General features: G+C 46.0%; 1 protein-coding gene across 1 annotated transcript; it reads left to right on the top strand.

The window, feature by feature from the left end:
• Window positions 1–234: 234 nt before the first annotated feature.
• On the top strand, window positions 235–8356 carry CTSL (cathepsin L). The gene is made up of 8 exons (XM_081930773.1): window positions 235–565; window positions 2203–2340; window positions 3274–3396; window positions 3479–3634; window positions 4344–4568; window positions 6136–6304; window positions 7297–7414; window positions 7827–8356. Exons 2-8 carry the CDS (start codon window positions 2215–2217, stop codon window positions 7924–7926), a joined length of 1017 nt encoding a protein of 338 aa, XP_081786899.1. The 5' UTR covers window positions 235–565; window positions 2203–2214; the 3' UTR covers window positions 7927–8356.
• Window positions 8357–14942: the final 6586 nt, after the last annotated feature.

The following is a 14942-nucleotide window of genomic DNA, read 5'->3' on the forward strand; positions in this document are numbered from 1 at the left end:
GTTTGTTTTTGCGCTTTGCAGGCGGCGAAGGCTTTTGAGTTGGACGAAGAGAACCACGCCTTGTCTTGCGAGGTGAAATGGCCTGAATGCGCGCTGGCTGCGCTTCGGGGCATTCGGATCCTATCTGCTTGCAACGTCTCCTTTCCCCCCTGGCACTGTTTTGAAACAGGATTTCCCTCGCCTTGCTGATTATATTATTAGAATTGCATTACATATCGCATAGCTTGTGCCTCTACGATTTCCCAGCAAAACCCACAAGCGAGCCAGCGCACGGGTCCTTGTCCTCGGCCGCCCCATTGCTTCCCATAAAAACAAAACACCACCCCCTCCCTCCCTCCCTCCCTCCATCACGGAACAGGTCCGGGCACCGCTCGGATCACGGGATCGGGAGTCACGAACTTCGGCAGGATTAGCCCTCGCTCCGCCTCGGCGCCGGGCAGCCAATCGAAGCGCCACAGGGGCCGGGCTTCGGCGAGCCGGGCACATTTACAGCCAAGCCCCCGGCCCGAAAGAAGCCAGAGCAGGGGCGAGCCGAGGAGGGTGTTCTGTTCCCGGGGCCGAGCAGGTGGGTTTGCAAGCGCCGGCAGGTCGCCAAGAGCCTCCATTTCGCTCCTCTCCGCGGGCTGCTTTTGTGTAATGGCTGAGCGCTTGGTCTCCAGCATCCCTCGCCGCGCCCCGGTCCCTGCCGCTAACGGGGGCCTGGGGAGAAGAAGGGGGCTCCTTTGGGTACCCCTCTGATGCTCGGAGCCACCCGGGTTCCTGCTCCCCGGTGGAGAAAGGAATCCGGGAGGCGCCGCTGCCCGTTTAACGGGGTGTTTTGGCTGAGTTTACGTATTTTTCCCCGGGTGGCCGGCGCTCCGATGAGCCCCCTTGCCCATCTTTTAGAAGTGGGAGTAGCGAGGATTTGGGGCGCGCCCGATTTGCTTGTGCGCGTTTTCTTAGGGCGCACCCAATTGGGGTGGGTCCCATCCAGACCCTTCCTTCCCAGCTGGCTGCTGCGCGGGTCCTTCTCTCCCTTCGAGGCAGCCCAGCGCTGGGATTTCTCATCTTCTCCCGGCTTGAGGGATTTCCCCCTTTTCCTTTTCTGAACGAGACCGCAGCGCGCTTCTGCTCCAGCGCCCTCCTCCCCCAAGCGATTTGGCTCCGGATCAGCAGCCAAATGGGCTTGTTTACACTGGGCCCGGCGCCGGAGCGCCCCCCCCCCCCGGCCGCCTATCATATCATGTGAGGGGCGCTCGCGTGTCTGTTTACTGGAGCGGGGTCACGTGCTGGGTTTGGGCTTTTTTTGCAAGGACCCCCCCTTCACCCCCCTTGGTACTCCGCCCCAGACTGGGATGCCGGGAGAGCGGAAGTGATTCCTGGAAAATGCCTGGTGACTCATATCGGTATCCAGGGAGGCTTCTGAAAGCGCCAGCTATTAAAATGCTTACAGATTCCTCCTGTTTTTCTTCAGCCTTCGACAAGGGCTTTGAGAAAAGTACATTTGCGGGGGGGGGGGGGGAGGGAAGGTCGCTCTCTTGGTTACCTGCAAAGGAAAAATCTGTTTGCAAAGCAGCCAATCTAATTCACTCCTATTGAATATTTGTGCAGTGGGTGGGAGCTGTAATAATAAAGTACAGGATTGTTAGATTTGTGGACATCTCGCAGGATTGGGTAACCTAGGCTTACTAGTTGCTTGAACAGGCCTTTCATATACAGTGGTACCTCAGGTTAAGTACTTAATTCGTTCCAGAGGTCCGTTCTTAACCTGAAACTGTTCTTAACCTGAAGCACCACTTTAGCTAATGGGGCCTCCTGCTGCTGCCACGCCGCCGGAGCACGATTTCTGTTCTCATCCTGAAGCAAAGTTCTTAACCTGAAGCACTATTTCTGGGTCCTTTCTGAGTCTGTAACCTGAAGCGTATGTAGCCTGAGGTACCACTGTATCTCATTTAGTTAGTTTCTGGTGCTCATTTTTCACTTGCCACAGAACCACTATCTGAAACACGTTGTATATACATACTAGATGCCTTGTGTGGTAGCGCTGTGGTGCATTTATACCAAAACTTTAAACAAGTAATTTATTCTCTCTTCAGTGAATTTCACTTCTGTATAGTTTGCATGGCCTCATCAGAGGGGATTAAACTGTTTCTGTCTATTGGTTCCTCGCTGTAAATGAAGGGAGAGATTCCTGTCTAATCAGATCTTTTTCTTGCCCTATAGAGAGGTTTCACCATGAAGTTCTATCTGTGCATTTTGGCCCTAAGTTTGGAGGCATGCTTTGCCGCCCCAGGCCTGGACCCTGCTTTGGATGATCACTGGGGCCTGTGGAAATCGTGGCATAACAAAAAATACCATGAGGTAAGGGTCACTACATACCTCTCAGTGCGCATGGGCAAAAGGTGTTCAGAATATGTGCGGTAGCAAAAGTTGTATGAATGGTTCATGTATCTGTTGGTGAAACCATCTGCTAGCCTAGGTATTTGGGTATAATTGCCACCTTAGGGGACACAGACAACACTTCAATAATCTGAGAGTTACTGGTATAGAAGATCGTAGTTAAGAACATAATGAACACCTTTTTAGTCCAGTATCCTGGCCCCTCAGTGACCAACCAGATTCCTTTGAGAAGCAGGATCTGAAGTACTGTTCTCCCCAGTTGTGATTCAGAGGCATACAGCAAGCAGGCAAGTTGTACAGGTAGACTCAAGTGCTCTAGATTCTTTATTATCAGATACGAAAAGAATTTCTCAATATTATTTTGCTGCTTGAATAAGCCTCATCTTGGGAACAAAAAACGTAGCTTCCTCTTATATGGGAATACCAAGCTTTCAAAGTAGTCATGTTAAGTATGAACTACTCAGATATTAGGGCTAATGTTTGAAATGTTTTTCATAGCAATGGTAAGCTGCTTAGAGCAGCAAAGAAAAGCTAGGCATACTTTTCATTGCTCAATTCAGATGTCATTGCAAGCCACATTTAAGAAGTCTGGCTTGGCGTGATGCCTGGATGGACAAATCATGATTTGTAATGAGCCAGTAAACCAGAACTGGATACCATGATTTGGTGTGGTGTGTGATTTTACAAACCATAGCTGCAGCAGCCTATGGCAGTTGGAGCTGTAGCTATACCAAATAGATAGGGAAACCAAAACAGGGAGGCAACCATGGTTTGCAGAGGTTCCAACCATGGTTTGTCACAAACTATGGTCTGATGTCTGAACTGAGCCTATGTCTTTAGCTGTTAGAGGCTGTTGGGTGCTCAGTTTTCCTTGTTGCTTTCTTCCCCTTTTAGAAGGAGGAAGGCTGGAGAAGAATGATCTGGGAGAAGAACCTGAAGATGATTGAATTGCACAACCTGGACCACAGCCTTGGCAAACACAGCTACAGACTGGGAATGAATCATTTTGGAGACATGGTACGTAAATGCCAAGTTGCATAGCTAGCATCTCTTGAGTAACTGCTTAGATGGCATGCTGACTTATTTCCTCTTTCTTCAGACTAATGAAGAATTTAGGCAAGTCATGAATGGATTTAAACGCTCGAAAACGGAAAGGAAGTTTTCAGGATCACAGTTCCTCGAACCAAATTTCTTGGAGGCGCCAAGATCTGTTGACTGGAGGGATAGAGGATATGTCACACCAGTGAAGGATCAAGTATGTATCTTATCTTCTGGGTTTTTTCTTTTCCTTTGCCTAACACAAGCAGCTTAGTCTGTGGTTGGATTTCTGAGTGGTACTTTAGCTTCTGTAGGACTTACAGCCAAAACATAGTTATGTTGCCAAGAAATAAATAGCTCCTTTAGTTATGGGAGGTAGCTGAAGAACTCGAGGAGATAAGAGCCTATTGGATCAAGCTCCTAGGCAACTATCCCAATCTCAGAGTGACCAGCTAAATGCCTGAGCACAACAGCACTCTCCCTGTCCCCAGTGTAGAGCTAACATTCAGTGAGTATCCCTTGAGAACTGGTTGAGGGATGCTTGGTAATGGCGTCAAAAATACAAAGTGCATGTTTCTTACTTGATGCTAGTGAAATTGAGTTGCATTTGCACAGGGGATGGGGACCCTCAGGCCCTGCTTTGCGCCTTCCTTGGGTGTCTTTTGCCCAACTGGAATGCGTTGAGCTTGATTAATGCCTCTAGATTGTATGTTTTCTGTCTAGGCCAGCCTTAGCTCCCACCTGGCTCCCTCCAATTGTTGGACTGCAACTCCCATCAATCCCAACCATTAAATACTAAATTGAGAAGAGTAGTTACCCTGCCAAAGCAGCATTTTCTCCCGCTGCTTTACTAGAAGCATTACAGTAGCATGCACTGAACTTTTTCCTGGCTTTAAACCAATTCATTTCTCCTCATTTGCCCTCAGGGTCAGTGTGGCTCTTGCTGGGCATTCAGTACCACCGGAGCCCTGGAAGGACAGCACTTTCGCAAAACCGGCAAGCTGGTCTCTCTGAGTGAACAAAACCTTGTGGATTGCTCTCGGCCCGAAGGGAACCAGGGCTGCAATGGGGGCCTCATGGACCAGGCTTTCCAGTACATAAAGGACAACGGCGGCATTGATTCTGAGGACTCCTACCCATACATTGGAAAGGTGAAATGGCTTCCTGACTGACAGCCTCTTCCTTGTCTATTCTCTTGTCAGATCTACCAGGTCAACATACCTCCCAGGAAAAGAAATTCCAAATGTTGTGTTGGAAGAGGTCGAACCCAAGCATACATGGGGGTTTCACTGAGTTGTTGGCAGCCCGGCAGATGAAAATGGCAACTAGGCCTTTCCCCGCCCCCCGCTCCCCTTTCATCATTGGCCTGAATTGGTTTGAAAGCCTTGAGCAATGATAGTGTTGTGGTTAATTTAACTAGGTTGCACATGCTAGATAACCCTTTAAAGCTCTACTTGCGCAATGCAAGTTAAAAATAATAGCTACAGGTTTGCATTGTTGACACATCAGTGAGTTGCTGCTGGCTAATTATCTCGAAGGACTTGATAGGATTCTTAAACAGCTGAGTGTTCTGCAGATACCTGTAAAACTATATAGCTTTCAGAGTTACACTACTGAAATCTTTCTTCCACAACTTCTTAATGGAACATTCTGTTTTATTTTTCTACTTGCCTCTAATACCACTTGTTGGGTGGCAAGTCGGATGTAATACAACATTAAACTACTGTTAGCTTGTTAAACTGAATCTGAAGTTTTAACTTCAAGGCCCACCTATGACTTGGGCAGCAAAGAAATAAAATTCTTAACACTTTGGAAAGGGAGAAGCTGTGGCCATCTAGATACTGTTACCCCCTGACCCTCCGTCATGCTGGCTGAATCTGCTAGTCTAGCATTCTCCGGGGAGCCCTCATTTTCCCATCTCTGCTGTATATTGAGTTGCTTCAGAAAGTGTTTCTTGAATTCAGGAGTGTCTTTCCAATACTTCTCACCTCTGGTGCTGTTTCATTGTGGAGATGTTCAGATAAGAACTCTATCTCTGCTAACGTTTCCCTGTTATCCATAGTTCTTTCCTGGCATCCTAACTCTGTTTTGCCTGGGCAGATGTTGCATGCATTGTAGGAGTGGAATGTGAGACTTGTCAGAAGTGCTGTGGTGGGGAATTGATAGATGTGTAGGGATTCTGTGGTCCTTCAGATGCTGGAATACAACTCCCATCCTCTGACTATTCACCCTGTTGCCTGGGGCTGATGGGAGTTGGAATCCAGCGATATCTGGAGGGACATGGGTTTTCCACCCATGATGTATGTGAATCAGGGTTGGAAGGGACCTCAAAGGTAATGTAGTCCAACACCCGGCTGATGCAGGAAATCAACTATTCTAACGCCCCTTGATTTAGTCTTTGATGAAGTAATGACATCTGGGAGGAGGATGGTTTGGTCCAGTATATCTTCTCTAAGTTGAAGAGCATTGTGTGTGCGTGTTAAAATTGGCACCTCTTTCACATGTGAAATATCTTTGGGTTTGGGAACAAGAAGTATGTAGATGGGAAGACCTAGTCACAAGCTCAGATGTGATATTTTCTTGTTGGGGCACATACTTCTTGTGTTGTTTGTGGTTATTTAAATTTGGGTGTATATTTATTTTAATTTGGGGTTTTCTTTTCTTTTGCATTCACTGACTTTCTGAACCACAACCAACGTGACTGTTGTTGTTTCAAAGGATGACGAAGATTGCTTGTACAAGTCTGAATACAACTCTGCCAACGACACCGGCTTTGTGGACATCCCTGAAGGGCGGGAAAGGGCCCTCATGAAGGCCGTCGCTGCAGTAGGACCAGTCTCTGTGGCGATCGATGCAGGACACACCTCCTTCCAGTTTTATGAGTCAGGTGAGCATTAGTCTAAGGGTCTCAAAATGATTTGTAATGGACTTGGCTGAATGGAGTATTGCGCAGTTTGACTTCAGTGTGGGCAACGATATTCTGGTGCGCGCTAGTCTTGCACATCCTTAGGCCATTTTATCTATGAGGTGTATTGGGGTTCTGGGTCTTATTCCAATATGCATGGATGGTTTTTGCAGAAGCATTGCAAGGCTCTTGCTGCTTCTGCATAAAGATAAGACACACCCCATTCCTCGTATTCTTAGTGAGTTCATGCAGAGTTTTGGCGGGAAGATAGTTGCCTTTTGCAAGCTGCCAAGGCTTATAGAGCCCTGTGTCAGTTTCTTCCACTGGGCAAAACTATATTAGTGCTAACACTTTCTGGACAAGGGGCACCCATCAACTGAGAGGGCAAGGACTTAAAGTTCCGTGGTGGCACTGTGGTCTAAACCACTGAGCCTCTTGGGCTTGCTGATCAGAAGGTTGGCGGTTCGAATCCCTGTAACGGAGTGAGCTCCTGTTGCTCTGTTCCAGCTCCTGCCAACCTAGCAGTTTGAAAGCATGCCAGTGCAAGTAGATAAATGGGTACCACTGCAGCAGGAAGGTAAACTGTGTTTCCGTGCGCTCTGGCACTCGTCACGGTCCTCCGTGCGCCAGTAGCAGTTTAGTCATGCTGGCCACATGACCCGGAAAACTGTCTGTGAAGAAACGCTGGCTCCCTCGGCCTGAATGCGAGATGAGCGCTGCAACCCCAGAGTCACCTTTGACTGGACTTAACCATCCAGGGGTCCATTACCTTTATAATTCAGTGGTACAGAGACTTCTCTCTGAAAAGCCTGGGCAAGCTGCCCCCAGTCAGTATAAGATATAACCAAGCGACATAGGCCCCTGGCAGTTCCTATGACTGAGCATTCAGATGGATAACTTTGGACCAAGTAGACGAGGAAAGGTTGCTGTTCTTCTGGAAGCTGATCCACCTTTTTGGACTCCTTCCTTTCTAGGTATTTATTACGAGCCAGAGTGTAGCAGTGAAGAGCTGGATCATGGTGTTCTTGTCGTTGGCTATGGCTTTGAGGGTGCAGATGAAGATGGCAAGAAATACTGGATTGTGAAAAACAGGTACTGAGACTTCTTTAATCTTTTGATCTCTGGCAGACTTAACTGTTTCTATATGCAAGTTTGCTTTTCTTCTGGCTGAGGTTTGGGGACATCCAGGCACTCATAACTCCTACCTGAGTCTTGAAGTTGTACAAACCAAGAACAGCTTTTCGGTTTGAAATCCGCTGAATGTATAAACTGTCCCAAAAAACAGATACGCAAGGCACTAAATATTCCTTCGGGCCTGATAATTTCTAGGCTGCCCAAACACTTTTGGCTAGTCGTATTGCTTTCAGCCAGAGGAGCAGTCCATCTGTTATGCATTCTGTGCAAAACTACCAGGGGGACGGAGGACAGAGGACGGTGTGGAGGTACAAAAGTAAATCCTGTAACGAGGCAAAGTTGTAATGTTGTGTTTTTGTTTTTTTCCCAGCTGGAGCGAGAAGTGGGGCCAAAAAGGCTATATCTACATGGCTAAAGATAGAAAAAACCACTGTGGAATTGCTACAGCAGCTAGCTATCCCCTAGTATAATTTTGCAGAAAAAGGAGCCACTGGAACAGCCACAGCCGTTAACTTGAGGAAATATGAACCACTGGAATAAGCTTTCCAGCTTGTTGGTTGCCAGACATCTTCTGAGGCCACCAAGCATTCCAACTGCAGAAAGACTTTAAACTGACTAGTATCTGTTTCTTCCAAGATTGTTGTTTGGGTTTTTTTTTTTTTTTTTTTAACCTTGAACCTCTCTGATGTTTACTTGATGGCAACATGTGCCCCTCTTTTTCCCAATTTTTTTTATTACTTGATGTAAATGTTGCTTATGTGCTCAAGCTTGTAATATTGATAGCTTGCAGACTGGCTAAACCATGTAGATTTTCTTTTCTTTTTTAAATTTTATTTTTTAGGCAACAACTTGCACAGAACGTTACAGCTTTTAAAATAAAACACCAAACATTTCAATGTACCTGAATGGATTTTGTGTGCTTTCTTTTGTACATGAACTTCACGCTGTATCCCCCTTCTCAATCAAATCAATTAGTTTTGGACCAGTTTGGTTTCTGGTGTGGTAATAAAAGCTGCAAAATAACAGAACAGCAGTGCAAAGCATGTAATGCAATGTTTTCTGCATGGGATTGGAGTTGAGGTTCTCCATCTGTAATGAGTACCTTGAAAGATTCCTAGCAAAAGTTATTACAATGCAAACTGGTTTACACTGCAATATATTGGTTCTTCAACGTTCCACAAAGCTCCTTGGTAGCCTTTGCTGCGATAGACTTCAAATGATTTCACAATAGGACTATACAATTTAATGCCAGGGACCTGCTCTCTCTGCTATGCAGCTATGTGAAGAAAAGTTTTCCTTTGGGTGACAGTTGAATAGGGTATCTTTCCATCTGCTAAAATGACACCTGTTCTGCAAGCACAGCAGAGTGAACCGTACCAGTTCAAGTCTGTTGGTGAGTTATAAAAAAAATATTGAATGCTCTGCAAGCAAAGTGATTTGCAGCCAGTAAACCAGTAGAGCTGGAAATCTAAATCTGAAGAAAGCTACTGTGCAGTTGTTTGTCTTAGGGAAAATTGTTGTGTTAACTTGGGGAAACAGTAAAGTTGAAATCTTACCCACATTATGAACTGATGTAGGTTATGCTACCACCTCCTGCATGGGTAGAACAGGCCTTAGAATGCAGAAACAAGTAAAGAACTCCACAGCGGAGTTTAGTATTTTGTTTATGAATCTTGTGAAATAAAAAAAAAAACCAATTGTAGTAAAACCTCAAAGCTTTTTCCAAAAAGAACAAAATAGTTTTTAAAAAAAACCCAACTCTTTACAACTTACAAGAAAAATATTAAAATCAACATTTTTTACCCTTTTTAATATGGGAGGGGGGGACAGTAGTGATCTTGCCTCTACAGAGCTGTCTTGAAGATTGTCTTCTAAGCAGTTTGCACAGTGAAAAGTGTTAAAAGAAATGGTTGCAGCATTCTGTGACCAATAAGGCTCCCAATACTGTATTATAAATGCCTCTATGTACAGTGGTACCTCGGGTTAAGTACTTAATTCATTCCGGAGGTCCGTTCTTAAGCTGAAAGTGTTCTTAACCTGAAGCACCACTTTAGCTAATGGGGCCTCCCGCTGCCGCCGCGCCGCTGAAGCATGATTTCTGTTCTTATCCTGAAGCAAAGTTCTTAACCCGAGGTACTATTTCTTGGTTAGTGGAGTCTAACCTGAAGCATATGTAACCTGAAGCGTATGTAACCCAAGGTAGTAGTACCTTGTCACTGTAGTAGACAAGGTAAACTGCTGAAATGTGAAAGCTCCTGTTTTTGTCGCTTCGGTTATGCTGTCATGAAAGAAGAGGCGCTGGGTACAGTGCAAAGGAAGGCCTTCCTGCCTTTATGGATTGGGCCAAAATCCCTTTAGTTTTGGTGCTTTGCCTTTTTCTATTTGAAATTGTCTTCCTGTTCTTCATTCACTGCCCCGTGGAGATTCCCAATGAAATGGAGAGAGAGAGTGTGTGTTTTCTATAGGGTGGATTATTTGGTATCGCCTAAGAAAGGTGCACAGATTTTGTATAAACTAATGTGTTTATGCAAATTTAGAAATAATAAAAAGTAAACCGAAATACAATTCATAGCTCCATAGTGGAGAAAACGTGCTATGTAAGCTGTGTGCCTGCTCAGTTTTTCAGTGTGCTCTCCAGGTGCTAATTGTTGATGGGTGATTTCGATGCCCCTGCTTTCTCTGATTTATAAACCAGATCTCGACTGGGCAGCTCTTCTCACACAGAACACCCACAAGTAGAGGGTTGTGTTCTGTAAAGCAGAGCACATGGCCTCCCTTGTTCTCTGCCTGAAAGTCTGCATAATGCATTTCCCCCAACTTCTCTCAACTGTTCACGGGAAGCCAATTTGGTGTCTTCCGGGAGTTGAGCTATAACTCCTATCCGTCCCAGACATGGTCAGTGGTCAGAGATGGTGGGAGCTGTAGTCCAACAACTCTCCCTGATAGGACCCAGACCTTGTGATCATCATCTGTGGCTTTTCTTTGTGTGCCACCTCCACGAGAAGTCCAGAGCGTGGCAACGCAATAACAAGCCCTTCCTGCAGTGGAATGCCCTTCCCAGGGGGGCTCGCTTGGCACCATCATTATACATCTTTAGGCTCCAGGCAAAAACATTCCTCTTCAGCCAGGCCTTAGGCTGATTAACATGCTATGTCCTTTTAAATGTGTTTGAGTGGTGAAGGGGTTATTGGCTGGTGTTAGTTTTACGGTATGTATTTGGGGAAAGATGGAGGGCACAAGGAGAAGGGGACGACGGAGGACGAGATGGTTGGACTGTGTTCTCGAAGCTACCAGCATGAGTTTGACCAAACTGCGGGAGTCAGTGGAAGACAGGAGTGCCTGGCGTGCTCTGGTCGATGGGGTCACAAAGGGTCGGACACGACTAAACAACAACAACAATTTAGCATTCATATTTTGTGTTTTGATGCTGTGAACTGCCCTCAGATCTTCAGATGAAGGGTGGCATTCAAATTTAATCAATACATAAAATAATAAATAGTCGTCGGTGCTCATGACAGACATCCATTGCAAAACTGAAAAAAAAGAGTGGCTTTACAATGGATAGCAGAGATGCAGCAATGGAGAAAGACCTTTCATTATTTTCCTGCCCCAAACTGCACACCTTCAGCATTTCAAACCCTGCAAAGGGAAAATATGCAGCAGCAGACTGAAGTAGCTTTTAAACCAACTCAATGGGGAGATTGAACTAGTCACGTGCTGCCATGGGCTCCTTTGGGAGGATGGGCATGATATAAAATTAAATAACAAAATAAATCTGCCTGTGATGTGTCCATTAGGGTGTCCAGTTATGCCGCCCGTGTTAACATAAGGAGGGTCTGCATCACCCCAAAGAGGGCAGTTTTTTGCATATGGCAATGATATATGTAGAAGCAAATGTAGAAATAATGACTATAAATAGTAATAGAACCTCACCCGTGGGTGGGGGTGGAGACACCAGGTGGTTTGTATGCCTACTCAGTCTGCTAGCATCAAGCTCCCCTCTCTCTTTATGGTTCCTTCTCTTAAAAGAAGACTTGGACTGGTCAGCACTGAAATACAAGAGACCTTCAAATACAGCTCTTCAAAACAGTAAAATAAAGTAGGTCACATGACTACCCAGCTATCCATTTATATGTACATAAAATACCTTGGCGGGTCGGCTCATAGCTTACCATTTAAATCTAGATCAGCAAGGTTTCCACCGGTCCTGACCTAACCAGGTGATAAGTACATTGGTGATTGAACTCTCTGTTCCTGCAAAGCCGTCTAGCCTGATCAGATGCATGTTTACTCAGTGCACAGTTACCAAGAACCAAGGAGGACTTAGTTCTTAGCACATGTGATGAAGGTTGCAGCATTACTTGTACCAAGTTTTGTTTTTGTTTTGTTGGAACTTATGTTTGAGGTTTTCCAACCACCTTTTCACATCAATGAGACTAGTTTTTTTTAAAAGCCCACACGCGAACGTTGATGACAGGAAAGCGAGTTATTTCTCACTAAGACTGTGGGGCTTGGGGCGACCCAAAAGGTTCGACTGGAACAGGAAGTGGAACAAAGAAGACACCCTCCTACACTAGGTTTGCTTTTGTATCAGTGGATATTAAGATAGAGAGAGCAAATGTTGGAGGGGAAGCCTACAAATTGCTGCCGTTGGGTTTTTCAAGTAAACTGGCATGTGTCTCTCTGGTGCCTGTGCTGATAATGCATTTTTGAATTTCGCTTTGAATCAATGGGGCATAGCAAGCAGTTCTGCCCTGGGCTGGGATTAGGCTTGCTCAGTGCGTTTGTTATTGCACAGCCCACGACTGAGTGAGCAGTTGAGCCGGGGATATGATCTCTTTCTCAGCAGTGAGCAAACTGTTCCACTGGTGATCAGTACAGGAACCAAGCAAGAAGGTTTTCGCTTGGCTTCGGTTCTTAGGTTTCATGGCCCAGCGAAGAGCACCCCATCTTTGAAGATTTAATAATTTTCATTCTTGTTCAGACGGGTTGTTGCATTTGAAACCTAAAAGAAAATGTTGAAGATTGCAGACAAGAAGAAGAAGAAGAAGAAGAAGAAGAAGAAGAAGAAGAAGAAGAAGAAGAAGAAGAAGAAGAAGAAGAAGAAGAAGAAGAAGAACAACAACAACTACAACTACAACTACAACACAAAACGAAACGAAAAAACCTGGTCTCACCTTAACCTTTTAGGGGTCAGCAAACTTTTTCAGCAGGGGGCTGGTCCACTGTTCCTCAGACCTTGGGGGGGGCGGACTATATTTTTTGGGGGAAATGAATGAATTCCTATGCCTCACAAATAACCCAGAGATGCATTTTAAATAAAAGGACACATTCTACTCAAGTAATCCGTGGGCCGGATTTAGAAGGCGATTATGCCGCATCCGGCCCCCGGGCCTTAGTTTGCCTACCCATGCCTTATACCATACATACCAAATGAGCAGAAATTACGAGGAAAAGGGTAAACAGAAATAACGTTTAATTTTTAAAAAGGCTCTGCAATGTCATGGCCCACTCATGTCCCAACACCTACCCTTCTAGTTCTTCCCTATGGATTGCATAGAGAGATGGGATTGGGACAGAGAGCCCAAGTCACATACAATGGATTGGGTCCAAAATATTCTGTTGGCACCCCATAGCTCAGAGTAAACCCTGACAGCAGGAGTTCGTCACCTGCCCCTGCCCCTGCCCCTGCATATTGAAATATGCCCAATGGGCATATGGAAATTTGTGCCATGGACTTGTGCCCCAAGTCTTTTACGAACGCAGCAATGCCCTTGATCAGATTACCCCCTCCAACATCCAACAGGACTCAGGTCCTACCTCCTTCCCCAAAGGGCAAACCATACCCTTATCACTATCCATGGCATATCTTTGAACCATAGTATGGAGAAGAGGTATTTTCAGTTCCATTGAGATAACACAAATGGCAGCAGCTGGGCTTCATTCATTTTCTATCAGGCAGTGCACAGCAGGAAGAAAACCTTTCCTATGTACACCTTAGTACAGTGGTACCTTGGGTTACAGACACTTCAGGTTACATACGCTTCAGGTTACATACGCTTCAGGTTACAGACTCCGCTAACCCAGAAATAGTACCTTGGGTTAAGAACTTTGCTTCGGGATGAGAACAGAAATCGTGCTCCGGCGGCGCAGCGGTAGTGGGAGGCACCATTAGCTAAAGTGGTGCTTCAGGTTAAGAACAGTTTCAAGTTAAGAACAGACCTCTGGAACGAATTAAGTACTTAACCCAAGGTACCACTGTATCTTGAAATTTCCTGGGCATAAAGTTGCATTCTTATGATGCTGTACACCAGGGGTCAGCCAGGTTTTTCAGCAGGGGGCCATTCCACTGTCCCTCAGACCTTGTGGGGGGGCGGGCTATAAGCCACCCCCCACTGACTCTCCCCTCCCTTCTCCACAGCAACCGGACAAGCCCTGGTGGCTGCTTACCTGTGTCTTGCGAGCGGCAGGGGCTGGCAGCGGCGGTGGGACAATGAGCGGCACATGAAAGGGCTCCGGAGAGGGGCTGCTTAAAATGGTGGCCATTCGAGTGCTGCTGCTGCTGCTGCTGCTACTGCTGCTGGCACCAACAAAGCCCAGGCCCCTTCCTCCTCTAGGCAGGGCAGGGAGAAGCCAGTAGGAGGGAGGGAGGAGGTGCTGGTGCCACCGCAGAGGGAGGGAGAGGGAAAGAGTGTGTGCGCTGGCGATCCACGCAGCGATTCCCGGACCGTCCGTGGGCCAGATCCAGAAGGCAATTGGGCCTGATCCAGCCTGCGGACCTTAGTTTGCTGCCCCATGCTGTACACACTAGATGTATGGCTGTGTCTTCTCCTGATGCGCATTACCTGATTTGTTTCTGTGTCAGTAATCCCCACACCCCTGAACTCCGATTCAATGAAGCGGTCATGTGCAATGGCTGTCTGAAATGTAGACATCTCAGTTTAACAGTTGCATCTCTGTTGGAATTGGATGGAGCTGGTTTGAGGGAAAGTACACAAACAGCACACATTCTCTTTTTAAAAAAATGCAGCGTACATGTGGATTGTGCCTAACACCATGTGCACTCAGGTTCAGACACCAGTGGTGGGCATGTGCTGGAGCCACCCTAAACTGTAATGTTTACACAGCACTGGGCTGTGCCAAAGTTCCACAGCCTGAATTTGTGTTCTGTATGAGGAATGGCAGTGTGCACTGTGGAAGCTGCTTTCAGAATAAAATTCAAGCGACATCCAAAAATTATGCATAGGCTAATTGTGTGAATATTTTCTGCATTTGCGGTCATAATTTATTTTAGCCTTTTTACTTTAGATTCCTAATTCATTTTAAGGAAGTGGTTTCATATTGCCTTAATCTCATTTCCTAAACTGAAGTTAGGCCTTCAGCATAGAATTTCAGGTCCTCTTTTATTTTTTTAGGGTATTTCTGACCCACTTCCTGCTCCAAACAGAACCACAAAGCATCTTACACACCGAGGGGGGAAATCACA

The sequence above is a fragment of the Podarcis melisellensis genome, assembly GCF_964234715.1.
Source record: "Podarcis melisellensis genome assembly, chromosome: 11".
Lineage (NCBI taxonomy): Eukaryota > Metazoa > Chordata > Lepidosauria > Squamata > Lacertidae > Podarcis > Podarcis melisellensis.